The sequence below is a fragment of the Nerophis lumbriciformis genome, linkage group LG17, assembly GCF_033978685.3.
Source record: "Nerophis lumbriciformis linkage group LG17, RoL_Nlum_v2.1, whole genome shotgun sequence".
Taxonomy (NCBI): Eukaryota; Metazoa; Chordata; class Actinopteri; order Syngnathiformes; family Syngnathidae; genus Nerophis; species Nerophis lumbriciformis.
Genome location: NC_084564.2, coordinates 20,604,342 through 20,618,183, shown reverse-complemented (window position 1 = coordinate 20,618,183; position 13,842 = coordinate 20,604,342). Strand labels below are relative to the sequence as shown.

The window sequence follows — 13,842 nt, the reverse complement described above, 5'->3', positions numbered from 1 at the left end:
TGTTCTCACAGGTGAAGATGATGTCCTCATGCAACGTGCCAGGGCGGAAGAAGCGCTCTGAAGTTTGCCAACATTTTACAAGAAAAGATTGCAACAGCACTATTGTAATACGTCCAAGGTTGCAATTTCATCAAAGAGGACATACGAGCAATGTGCTGAAACATTTGAACACGCAGCATGCAATAATTATAGATGGATGTCGCGTCTTTGAACCACGCCAATCTCATCCCAGGCAGCAGCCATCGTAAATACAACAGGTACTAATACCGCCTATAATGTTCGTGCTATTACCTGCTAAATTGAAATGAATGTCTTCTCATTCAGATGAGCATGAGGAAACATATTCTGACTGGTTTGAAGGCGGGCAGTAATAGCTCCAGTTCATGTACGCCGTGAGTTTTCACCACGGCAGGGAAGAGTACCACTACCAAGAATGACGAATGTCACCAAGCATTGACTAAGTTTCTAGTCAAAAGCTTGCAACAATTCGCTACATAGATGCTCCTTTTTGCGGTAGGTGAATGTTCAATTGTAGTCAGAGAAAAGTTGCAGGTTTCCCTCCCAACGCTATTTTTACTCAGTCATTATATTATATAGGTGGATCTCATACAATTAGAATATTGTGTAAAAGTCCATTCATGTCAGCAATTCAACATAAAATGTGAAACTAATATGAGATATAAAGTCATTATGTTACGGCGCACGCGCAGTCTACTTCTCCCTCCTCTGCGGGAGCACTTGGAGGAGCCGTTGACAGCGCGCTCGGACACGCCCCTGCTCGCGTTGAGCGCAGCACGCCCACGCAGCACGCCCACGCAGCACGCCCACGCAGCACGCCCACGCAGCACGCCCACGCAGCGACAAGCCTACACACCTGGGACTGATGAGGGCGAGATGTATAAAGGACCAGTGAACCAAGGATCGATGCGGGAACTTAGTTTTCTCATGGTGTACCGTAAGCAACAAGCTTTATGCTCGATTCATGTTTCCTCTCCGTGCCTTGATTTGTCCCCTGTCTTCTCCCGTGTCCCCGCAGTACCCTCTGTCGCCTGGAAAGTGAGATGTGCGTCTCACTTTCCCCTGGATCTCCCTCTGGACTCTGACTGCCTCCTTCGTTCCTCGACCTTTCTCTCGCCCCTGGATTCTGACGCCTCGCTCTCGCCCCGGATCATCTGCCTGCCCCCTGGACTTCCTCGTATCTCGTTCAACATGTTGGTAACACTCACTTCAGTTAAATTACACACATAGTCTTACACTACACACTCTTGTATTCTAGTTCACACTCCATTTCCTTAGTTTAGTTGGATTGTTTGTTGTTATTATTATTATATATATTTATTATATATAATAAATATTGTACATACCGCCCCCTGGTGTCTGTCGCCGTCACCTCCCCTTAGTACAACCATAACAGTAAGTTCCCGCCAAAAATTATTAAGGACCTGACGGCACAGTTCCTTAGCCCCGCCCCTAGTGACTTTCGTTCCGCCCCCTGTGACAATTTTTTTTTTCTGCCTCTTGCCCCATTCACCATGTCTTTTTCTTTTTTTCGCTCCACACCGGAGGAGTTGTCTTGTCCTGCCAAACTGTCGTGGAACGGCATGTTTAGCAGTGATGTGAGCAAGGAGGAATTTACCCGTCGCCTGGACACCCTCCTCCCACCCTTAGTGACTGTTCCTCATCCAGAAAGAAGCGTCTGGCATCCGCTTTCGGAGAGGGGGGGGTAGTACTGGTGGCTGTGCTGATGGGGTGGCGCAGCTGCACCAAGACAGGCTACCCTCTGCCAGACTAATTCCACCTGTTTTCCGCTTTTCTCAGCCCCTCGGCTAGCGTCCGAGCTAGCATCAGTCCCTCGGCTAGCATCCGAGCTAGCACCAGTCCCTCGGCTAGCGTCCGAGCTAGTACCAGTCCCTCGGCTAGCGTCCGAGCTAGCACCAGTCCCTCGGCTAGCGTCCGAGCTAGCACCAGTCCCTCGGATAGCCTCCGAGCTAGCACCAGTCCCCAGGCTAGCCTCCGAGCTAGCACCAGTCCCCAGGCTAGCCTCCGAGCTAGCACCAGTCCCCAGGCTAGCCTCCGAGCTAGCACCAGCTCCCAGGCTGGCCCCCACGTCTCCACCAGCTCCCAGGCTGGCCCCCACGTCTCCACCAGCTTCCAGGCTGGCCCCCACATCTCCACCAGCTCCCAGGCTGCCCCCCACGACTCCACCAGCTCCCAGGCTGGCTCCCACGTCTCCACCAGCTCCCAGGCTGGCCTCGACCTCTGCCCCTCGGCCGGCTCCGCCGACTCCAGCACCTCGGCCGGCTCCGCCGACTTCAGCACCTCGGCCGGCTCCGCCGACTCCAGCACCTCGGCCGGCTCCGCCGACTTCAGCACCTCGGCCTGCTCCGCCGACTTCAGCACCTCGGCTTGCTCCGCCGACTTCAGCACCTCGGCCTGCTCCGCCGACTTCAGCACCTCGGCCAGCTCCTCAGCTGCCCTCCTCGTCTCCGGCTTTGACGTCCGCTGCTTCCACGCCTTTGACGTCCGCTGCTTCAACGGCGCCGATGACGTCTGCCGCTTCAACGGCGCCGATGACGTCTTCCTCCACGCCTGCCTCGCCGATGACGTCTTCCTTCACGCCTTCCATGCCGCCGCCGACGTCTGCCGCTTCCACGCCGCCGACGACGTCTGCCGCTTCCACGCCGCCGCCGACGTCTGCCGCTTCCACGCCGCCGCCGACGTCATATCCTCGTTTCCGGCGAGACGCACCATGGCGCCAATCACGTCCGCCTTCCCGACGGCCAAGATGGTGGCCGTCCCTTGGTCGCCCGCCTCGCCGGCTTCAGCGGCGTTCTTCTCGCCGCCGCCACCAGACTCGTCCTCGGTGGATTCGGGGACACTTGGGCCGGCGACCCACCACCAGTTCTCCCCTCCACCCTCCCTTGTTTCGTGAGTATGTTCATTTGTCTGTCTTTGGACATCTGGAATCTGTCCATAGGGGGGGGATACTGTTACGGCGCACGCGCAGTCTACTTCTCCCTCCTCTGCGGGAGCACTTGGAGGAGCCGTTGACAGCGCGCTCGGACACGCCCCTGCTCGCGTTGAGCGCAGCACGCCCACGCAGCGACAAGCCTACACACCTGGGACTGATGAGGGCGAGATGTATAAAGGACCAGTGAACCAAGGATCGACGCGGGAACTTAGTTTTCTCATGGTGTACCGTAAGCAACAAGCTTTATGCTCGATTCATGTTTCCTCTCCGTGCCTTGATTTGTCCCCTGTCTTCTCCCGTGTCCCCGCAGTACCCTCCGTCGCCTGGAAAGTGAGCTGTGCGTCTCACTTTCCCCTGGATCTCCCTCTGGACTCTGACTGCCTCCTTCGTTCCTCGACCTTTCTCTCGCCCCTGGATTCTGACGCCTCGCTCTCGCCCCGGATCATCTGCCTGCCCCCTGGACTTCCTCGTATCTCGTTCAACACGTTGGTAACACTCACTTCAGTTAAATTACACATAGTCTTACACTACACACTCTTGTATTCTAGTTCACACTCCATTTCCTTAGTTTAGTTGGATTGTTTGTTGTTGTTATTATTATATATATTTATTATATATAATAAATATTGTACATACCGCCCCCTGGTGTCTGTCGCCGTCACCTCCCCTTAGTACAACCATAACACATTACATGCAAAGTAGGTATGTCAAGCCTTTATTTATTATCATTTTGATGATCATGGTTTAAAGTTTTTGAAAACTGCGATTTTTAATTCAAGGTTTTCATAAGCTGTAAACCATAATCATCAACATTACATCAAAAGAAGGCTTGAAATATCTCGTGTTGCATGTCATGAGCCTATGTCATTATATTAGTTTCACTTTGTAAATCTAAACAAACCTTTGCACGGTATATTTTTTAGGTAGATGACAAAGATTCTAAAAAGTTTTAAATATGTCACGAAATGTTACATTATTTTGTAATTTCCAAATGTTTTTTTTATTTTTTTATTTTCAAAATAGTTTTTCTATGCTATGTGCCACTTAAGACCTCACTGTAGGCCTTGTAAGGTCATGTTAGCTCTAAACTAAACAAAATTGATGCAAATCCTTCTTTTTGTTATCTTTTTTTCAAATAAGAATCAATAAAAGACATGATAAAGAACCGAATCATTGAGCAGAAACAAAAAAGTGGAACCGGGACTGGAAAAATGTTAACAATTCCCATCCCTAAGACTGACAAAACTTAAGTTTAACTACATTTAGATGTTTGGGGATGGCAACATCTGTCATTGTTACACATGAAAAGGTAAGCAGGCCCACAATAATAACAACAACCAGCTTCAACAAAGGAATTGTGTCCAACTCCGGGGCTTCGAGTGTAAAACCTTAAGTTGATTTCATGCTCCTAATACAAACTTAATTTTGATATTTGCAGAAAGTAATTGCTGTCATTTTAATATATGAAGAGAAAAACAGGCCCATAATAACAAAAACCAGCATCAACTGCCATCCACGAAGGGATACAACATTGTCTGTTTGGGTGTCTTTATGGGCCTCTTAACCATGTGACGAACAAGTTTCCAAATATATGGTAGTTCCACTCGACCCATGTGCAGTGCAAGTGCAGGGAGAATGCATGTCCTTTCCCTGGGGGACTACATGTTGTAGCAGTTAATAAATTACCACGCTATACACAGAGGGCCTCAAGGCATTAATGCCGAGCATCTGTGTGTCAAGGTCTAGATATGTGCCATGTTTTTTATTTACCAGCGGATGAATACTGAGATGATTTATCAATTCACCTCTCCGCTCCTTTGGGGAATTAATCAGCTGTCTGACACACAAGACAAAGGCGGGGGCAACAGGTAGACAATATGTAGGAACTAAAACAGAGAGGGATAAGGATGTCACAGGCTAAATTGAAAACATGTCCTTTCAACAGCATGCTGTCTAGGGAAAATGCTATAAGGAGGGGAAACCCATGAGTTCTAAAGCCTGCTTGAATAAATTAAACCCACTTCTTTTAAAGTACCTAAAAATGTCCTTATGTTATTGTAGTGATTTTGTTGAGTAAAGCAGGACATAAGAACAGAAAACCCTTGGAGATCAAGACAGTTACAATTGTTGCTCTTCGAACACTACTATTATTGTGCCAATTGTTATCTTGTCCCTCCTTTGGCTGCTAAACACATCTGTCCATTTTTTTCTCTCTATTTACCCTTTGTTCCTCTTCTCAGAATCAGTCTGTCATCTGACAGAGCTTGGATTCTGTTCTGGGTTTCTTCTCTTTGGGGGAGTTTTTTCTTGCCTCCGTCGGCAAATGCTTTCTCATCTGGTGTTCAGTTGATTCTCTTTGATGTATGACGTGCGTGGTGCTATACCTGGTCCATGTATAAAGTGCCTTCAGATAACTTTTGCTCTGAATTGGTGCAATATAAATAAAATTTACTTGGAAATTGAACCATTTCAGGCTTGCATGACCCAGCTTTGTTATGCAAAGCCATAGGATTTTGTTTGATGTATAATGTGATACAACAAAATTATTCATACTAATATATGAATATCTCCATATAGCAATATATATCCTGAGACTTTATCAGATATTATAATGCACCATATTATATCATCTCATCCCATGTCAAACCCCTAGTCCATAGTAGTGTTGTCTCGATACCAATATTTTGGTACCAGTAGCGGTACCAAAATTATTTCGATATTTTTCAGTACTTTCATATATTTTTCTAAATAAAAGGGCACCACAAAAATGTGTATTATTGTCTTTATTTTAACAAAAAATCTTAGGGTACATTAAACATATGTTTCTTATTGCAAGTTTGTCCTTAAATAAAATAGTGAACATACTTGACAACTTGTCTTTTAGCAGTAGTAAGTAAACAAACAAAAACTCCTAATTAGTCTGCTGACGTATGCAGTAACATATTGTGTCATTTATCATTCTATTATTTTGTCAACATTATGCGGGACACACTGTACAAATTGATTATGAATCTACTTGTTCATTTACTGTTAATATTTGCTTAGTTTTTGTTTTAACATGTTCTATCTACACTTCTGTTAAAATGTAATAATCACTTAGTCTTCTGTTTGGATGTTTTACATTAGTTTTGGATGACACCACAAATTTGGGTATTAATCCGATACCAAGTCGTTACAGGATCATACACTGGTCATATTCAAAGTCCGTATGTGTCCAGGGATGTATTTCCTGACTTTATAAACATAATATAAATAAAAAACAAAAAAAAGAAGATGTTGTGATGCCAAAAAGTATCGACAAGATCATAGTAGTATCGACTAAATAGGCTCCTGTACTTGGTATCATTACAGTGGATGTTAGGTGTAGATCAGTGGTTCTTAACCTGGGTTCGATCAAACCCTAGGGGTTCGGTGAGTCAGCCTCAGGGGTTCGGCAGAGCCTCCGCCGCTGAGGTCAAGACACACCCAACTCATCGTGTAAATAAAAACTTCTCCCTATCAGTGTATTATGGATACCCCCAAAGAATTTTCCCTCTAATTTTCCATCTGATTTGCAGGTGTGTAATTTATTGTGAGTTCATGCACTGTTTGTGTTGTTCTTTGAACAAGGTGATGTTCATGCACGGTTCATTTTGTGCACCAGTAAAAAAACATAACTTTGTCTTGAATTTGAAAAAAAACCATTTTATTTCACTAAAGAAGACGCATATGAAACTGGTGGGGTTCGGTACCTCCAACAAGGTTAAGAACCACTGGTGTGGATCCACCGATGGCGTTTATTTACATTTTGACGGCGGTGAGTCTTGATTTGAAGAGGGATATTGAATCTAAGTAACGAAGGTCTGGTGGTAAAGAGTTCCAAAGATGTGGGGCAGAGCGGCTGAAAGCCCGGGCACCCATGGTGGACAGTTTACATAAAGGGACAGTGAGATGGATGGATGAAGAGGATCTTAGGGAACGTAAGGGCGTGGTGACATGGATCAGGTCAGAGAGATATGATGGAGAGAGGTTATGGATGGCTTTGAAAGTGATGAGAATTATTTTAAAGTGGATACGATGTTTGATGGTTAGCCAGTGGAGTTGCTGCAGAACAGGGGTGATGTGCTGGATTGAAGGGGTTCTGGTGATTATCCGGGCTGCAGAGTTCTGGAGAAGCTGAAGTTTGTGAAGTGACTTGTGAGGGAGACCAAACAGGAGAGAGTTGCAGTAGTCCAGGCGAGAGGTGACCAGGCTATGGACTAGTATGGCAGCAGTATGTGGGGTAAGGGATGGGCGAAGACGATTAATGTTCCAAAGATGAAAGTAAGCAGACCGGGTAATGCGGTTTATGTGAGCTTGAAAGGAGAGTGTGCTATTGAGGATGACACCCAGACTCTTGACTTAGGAGGAGGGTGAGACAGAGGAATTGCAGAGAGTAATGGACAAGCTGTTGGTTTTGGCGAGAATTGTTTTTGTACCGACAAGTAAGATTTCGGTTTTATTACTATTGAGTTGAAGGAAATTGGATGAGAACCACTGCTTGAGTTCACTGAGGCAGTCTGTAAGAGAGGAAGGAGGAAGAGAGGCAGTTGGTTTGGTTGAGATGTAGAGCTGGGTGTCATCCGCATAACAGTGAAAATGTATTTTAAATTTACGGAAAATATTGCCCAGGGGAAGAATGTAAATGATATAAAGCAGGGGACCAAGAACAGAGCCCTGGGGGACACCAGAGGAAACGGGAGACGGAGGGGATTTGAATGAACAGAGTTGAACAAACTGAGTGCGGTCGGAGAGATATGATCTAAACCAGTGAAGTGGTGTGCTTGTGATGCCAATACCGTGCAATCTATGGAGGAGGATAGTGTGTGAAATGGTGTCAAAGGCTGCAGTGAGATCTAAGACGATTAGGATAGTGAGAACACCAGAATCAGCTGCCAGGAGGAGATCGTTTGTGATTTTTACTAGTACTGTTTCAGTGCTGTGCAGGGGGCGGAAACCAGACTGGAATTGTTCATATAGGTTAATGGATCCCTTTTAGTATTGAGTATGATTCATTAGTATCGCGGTACTATACTAATGCCAGAATACCGTACAACCCTAGTCATAGAATATAATTTAATTACTGTATATGTGTGTACCATGTGTGTCGTACCATATAATCATTTCATTTCATGTCACATAACATATAATTCCATTCCATGTGGTGTCACATTATATATTATTATATAATACAAAATTGTATAATTTATGATACATATGATATGATACAACATTTCCATGCCATGTTGTGTCACATCAAATATTAACATATTATATGCTCATATCATGCTAATATAAAAATGTATAGCGCTTCTACTCATTTCTAGTTCCACATAAAAAGTACATGCACATAATTCTCCAAAATGTGTTTATAATGTGAAATTAAGATATATAACAATCTGTTTTAACATTTGCCTGGTTAAATAAATACATTTGTCCTTTTGGCCATAATATTACCATCCAAAAATACTAGGTGTTTGGCCAAAAAATAGCCTTAAGCTATGGATTACCCCAACTGGAAGCCTAGAGGATACACTCTATTAGACCTGTACTTCCTGTTACTGTGAGACATGTACAATTTATTAGCCCAGTGTTATACGGCACATCACTGCAGATCTGATGGATTTCCTCTTTTGTTCCCCAAAAATAAAAAAAATACTGATCCAATGCACCTTGTGGAAGTAACATCCACGGGAGGGTTAGAGGGAAAAAAGGACTGATAAGCTGAATTTAAAAAAACAAAAAAAACATCCGCAAGGCGTGCCACCAAGTTTCGTGCCAAATGGTCTGGAAAAGATCGAACATTTTGGCAGTGAATGAATATGTTAAGCTCCATATAACACAGGTGCATAGTAAGTACATCCCATTGCTTGAAAGTCAGTGCATGTCATTGGCAGCAATAAAAGGGATAACTTGATATATGACATAGCAACCCTTTTTGACTGTCTAGACAACATTTGGAGATTTTTTATGCATTTTGTTTTTCCATGAGTGAACTTTGTTGGTTTTTCTACAGAAATTGATTCAAACATAACCTACATGACGACAAAGCAACGTGGCTAACGGTTTAAAATGACTCAGTACCACACAGAAAACATTTAATGTAAGGTATGGTACTGTATGTCTAAAGATGCACAAGTGTTATCTTTAATTTCAACATTGATTCATCTTTTATCGAACATTTAAAAGACAAGTGAAGGAAGTATTTGCTTAGACATGGAGAAAGGGTAGCATTAAATAAGCTCAGCTTTTTCCATTGCTTTTTGGGGATTTGGAAAGTGTAAAACACGTGATGTACTTCAATGAAACTTTGTTAAGCATGTCTGAAAAAACTTTGCAATTACCACTTAGTGCTGCGCAAAATAATGATAAATATCACGGTAGGACATACAAAAATATCTATCGTACAGTATAATTTACAGTTTACAGTATATCAATTTTAAATGTAATGTCTAAGCTGCGGCTAATATAACTGTAGCAACACTGCTACTTTGTATGGATGTCGATAACAGAGCTACTAGCAGAGATGGAAAGTAAAATGGAAGCTGGACCAACAAAACCCAAAGACAAATTGATGTCAAAAAGAATAAAGTGGATTCATCTAATCCATGTGTTTGGATTAAAAAAAAGTCAGACACCAACCGAACAATGCTAATATGCAAAACATGCTGCCAACAAGTCTGTGCTGGCGACTTGAACACGTCTAATCGTTTGAAAACACGACATGAAGAACAGTACAGAGACAAAGAAAATGCGAATAATTACTAATGTTACTTCAAAACCACAAAGTAATGAAAAGAAAAACACACCGAACGAGCCTAAAAGTTGTTGTCCGAAGGCACCGTCTATAACATGGGTGTGAAACTCTGGCCCGCGGGCCAAATTTGGCCCACCGTGTAATTTCAGTTGGCCCTTGAGGTAATATCAAATTAACACTAGAGCTGGCCCGCCGATTATGTACAGCAGCGGTGCCGCGGTAACCGCATTCACCGCAAATTCTCATACTTGCCAACCCTCCCGGGAGACTCCCATATTTCAGTGCCCCTCTCGAAAATTGTCACGTCCGCTTTTCATCTAGTCCAACGAGAGCTGGCCCAGTCACATCATATGTGCGGCCTTGGCACGCACACACAAGTGAATGCAATGCATACTTGATCTTCATTGATACAGGTTACACTGAGGGTACCCGTGTAAAAAACTTTAATACCGTTAGAAATACACGCCACACTGTGAGCCTACACCAAACAAGAATGACAAACACATTTTGGGAGAACATCCGCACCGTAACACAACAGAACAAATACCCAGAACCCTTTGCAGCACTAACTCTTCCGGGACGCTATAAGGTGTGTGTGTGTGTGTGTGGGGGGGGGGGGGTTGGTGGTAGCGGGGGGAGGTATTTTGTAGCGTCCCGGAAGAGTTAGTGCTGCAAAGGGTTCTGGGTATTTGTTCTGTTGTGTTTATGTTGTGTTACGGTGCGGATGTTACGGTGCGGATGTTCTCCCAAAAAGTTAATGTTGATATTTACCTCAGAAGGCTGCAAATAGAAAAGAGACATTCAATTTTTATTTAAATTGTATTTGATATGCCATTGATATTTTTGTATTATTATTATTATTATTTGAAACTCGATTTTGCATGTCACTATAAAGTTATATAAGCCTTGCTTGTTCAATATGTAATGCAAAACTTGTTTGGGTCCCTATCAAAAAGGTTAATTTGTTCAACCTTGGCCCGTGGCTTTGTTCAGTTTTAAATTTTGGCCCACTCTGTATTTGAGTTTGACACCCCTGGTCTATAACAAGCAGCCCCACAGAACTCAACGCCAAGAAAACGGAAATGCTGATTATCGGTCCTGCTAAACACCGACATTTATTTAATAATACCACCTTAACATTTGACAACCAAACAATTACACAAGGCGAATCAGTAAAGAATCTGGGTATTATCTTCGACCCAACTCTCTCGTTTGAATCACACATTAAGAGTGTTACTAAAACGGCCTTCTTTCATCTCCGTAATATCGCTAAAATTCGTTCTATTTTATCCACTAGCGACGCTGAGATCATTATTCATGCGTTCGTTACGTCTCGTCTCGACTACTGTAACGTATTATTTTCGGGTCTCCCTATGTCTAGCATTAAAAAATTACAGTTGGTACAAAATGCGGCTGCTAGACTTTTGACAAGAACAAGAAAGTTTGATCATATTACGCCTATACTGGCTCACCTGCACTGGCTTCCTGTGCACTTAAGATGTGACTTTAAGGTTTTACTACTTACGTATAAAATACTACACGGTCTAGCTCCGTCCTATCTTGTCGATTGTATTGTACCATATGTCCCGGCAAGAAATCTGCGTTCAAAGAACTCCGGCTTATTAGTGATTCCCAGAGCCCAAAAAAAGTCTGCGGGCTATAGAGCGTTTTCTATTCGGGCTCCAGTACTATGGAATGCCCTCCCGGTAACAATTAGAGATGCTACCTCAGTAGAAGCATTTAAGTCCCATCTTAAAACTCATTTGTATACTCTAGCCTTTAAATAGCCCCCCTGTTGGACCAGTTGATCTGCCGTTTCTTTTCTTTTCTCCTCTGCTCCCCTTTTCCTTGAGGGGGGGGGGGCACAGGTCCGGTGGCCATGGATGAAGTGCTGGCTGTCCAGAGTCGGGACCCGGGGTGGACCGCTCGCCTGTGCATCGGCTGGGAACATCTCTACGCTGCTGACCCGTCTCCGCTCGGGATGGTGTCCTGCTGGCCCCACTATGGACTGGACTCTTACTATTATGTTGGATCCACTATGGACTGGACTCTCACAATATTATGTCAGACCCACTCGACATCCATTGCTTTCGGTCTCCCCTAGAGGGGGGGGGTTACCCACATATGCGGTCCTCTCCAAGGTTTCTCATAGTCATTCACATCGACGTCCCACTGGGGTGAGTTTTTCCTTGCCCGTATGTGGGCTTTGTACCGAGGATGTCGTTGTGGCTTGTGCAGCCCTTTGAGACACTTGTGATTTAGGGCTATATAAATAAAGATTGATTGATTGATTGATTGATACAGAATAATTACAGATTCCATCTTTAAATTCATGGGGTGACCAGGCAGTAGTACATATTGTCGAAAAGAAGGGCAGGCACTAAAAATACTTTTATTTTTATTTCTATTTATTATCTTGTCCTTTGTGTATGTTAAATATGTGTTTTATAAATAAAAGGAGAAAATATACACAGAATTGGCATTAATTTCATGCATATGTATAATTTTAACAAAAACATACTACATCCATTTTCAACATCTTAATATACATCTGGTGCCATCGATCCACTGTGCCTACATTTAACCAACCACGGAAGACAATACGCAATTTAAACCAATCATAAACAAGGCGGGTCTTGGCGGCTCTCATTCACGCACCTCAGCTGTACATTGTTTCTGATTGGTTTAAATTGCGTGGTGTCTTCCGTGGTTGGTAAAATGTAGGCACACCTCGGATGCCCACACACAGATTGTGTTACACACACTTCTGAATGAGTGCGCACACTTGTATTACACTCTATGATCTTCTCGCAGATCATAGATACGCACGCGCAGATAGTATTACACAATATATATATATATTTATTTATATTTCATTTGGCTTGCCAAACAAAGCCAAATAGGCTTGATGAAATAATTTAAACTGTGGTAGCTAATGTATGCAGTAATTCCGCCACCCCGCAGGGGGAAACAGCGAGCCATATGTGTTATGATGAAGCAGCAGTGGGGTGAGTAGAAGAAGACTACTCATTCAAGGCACAATCGACCGTGTAAAAAATTAGATAAAAGGCGAAAACCTGACTTTTAACAGAACAACAAAGTATGCAGGTTCTGCACCGAGCCAGTGCTCAGGTTGTTTTCTATCTGAATAACTCTTTGGCTATTAAGGCTCGTTTAATAAATGTAGCGCTAAATTTGCCCAGTAGATGACGATAACGTTACACCTTAGGTTTAATTGTTTCTAGCAACATACATTTTGCTGTGGATATTGTTTTATTTCTATATGCGTACACATCTGTAGTTTATTGTGTGAATGTATTAAAACTAAACCTTCTATTTTATTTATGTAAAATGCACAATGGACATTATTTATGTAAAATAACCAATGGACATTATGTAGAATGAACAATGGACGTTATACTAAATGAAGGAAGATGTGTAAAGAAATTAGACTTAATGAGGAAAGCATTTCAAAAGAAGGAATATATCAATAATCAACAAAACTTCTGGAGCTTATTTATTCATGCTGTTAACTATCTGTCTAGCTGTACACGCTGGAAACAAGTAGCAAGGGCAAAATAATAAATTTATTGACAGCGCAGTGTAAAAGCCGATGTGTTTACTTTGCAATTAAGTAAACACAATCTCAAAGAAATACAACCTGCGGAGGCACTTTCTAACGAAACATCCACATTTCGATGTCCGGTTCCTGAGCCCTTGCACTCTTGAAACTGCGGCACTCTTTAATATGTAGTTGAATAGCCCTGATATATGAAGATGGTCTGTAAAAAAAATCTATGCAAAATGTTGACCAATGTTACGTAGACCACAAGGAAATGTTTTAATTGTAAAAAAAACAAAAAAACAAAAACATAATATGACCCCGTTAATGGTGAAGGGTGAGCTGGAGTCTATCACAGCTAATTATTTAAAGAAAGTTTGCAAGTTTTTAAATGGCCAAATGTGCTTCCAGGTCTCAGGCACAGGATGTCTTATGCAGTACTTGACCCCACACTTTGCCAGAAGCGTGGTAGCTCATGTAATGCATTTCCAGAACACACATGCACAACATGAGTGTGTGCTAAGAAAGGTTGAA

General features: G+C 43.2%; 1 protein-coding gene and 1 long non-coding RNA gene across 2 annotated transcripts; both read left to right on the top strand.

The window, feature by feature from the left end:
- The first annotated feature begins 124 nt into the window (after positions 1-124).
- LOC133614212 (uncharacterized) lies at positions 125-820 on the top strand. Its single transcript, XR_009816545.1, has 3 exons — positions 125-257; positions 325-513; positions 711-820. It is a non-coding gene; the product is annotated as an uncharacterized lncRNA (long non-coding RNA).
- Positions 821-883: 63 nt separating this feature from the next.
- On the top strand, positions 884-3,481 carry LOC140679520 (uncharacterized). The gene is made up of 3 exons (XM_072915035.1): positions 884-909; positions 2,239-3,200; positions 3,282-3,481. Exons 1-2 carry the CDS (start codon positions 884-886, stop codon positions 2,930-2,932), a joined length of 720 nt encoding a protein of 239 aa, XP_072771136.1. The 3' UTR covers positions 2,933-3,200; positions 3,282-3,481.
- Positions 3,482-13,842: the final 10,361 nt, after the last annotated feature.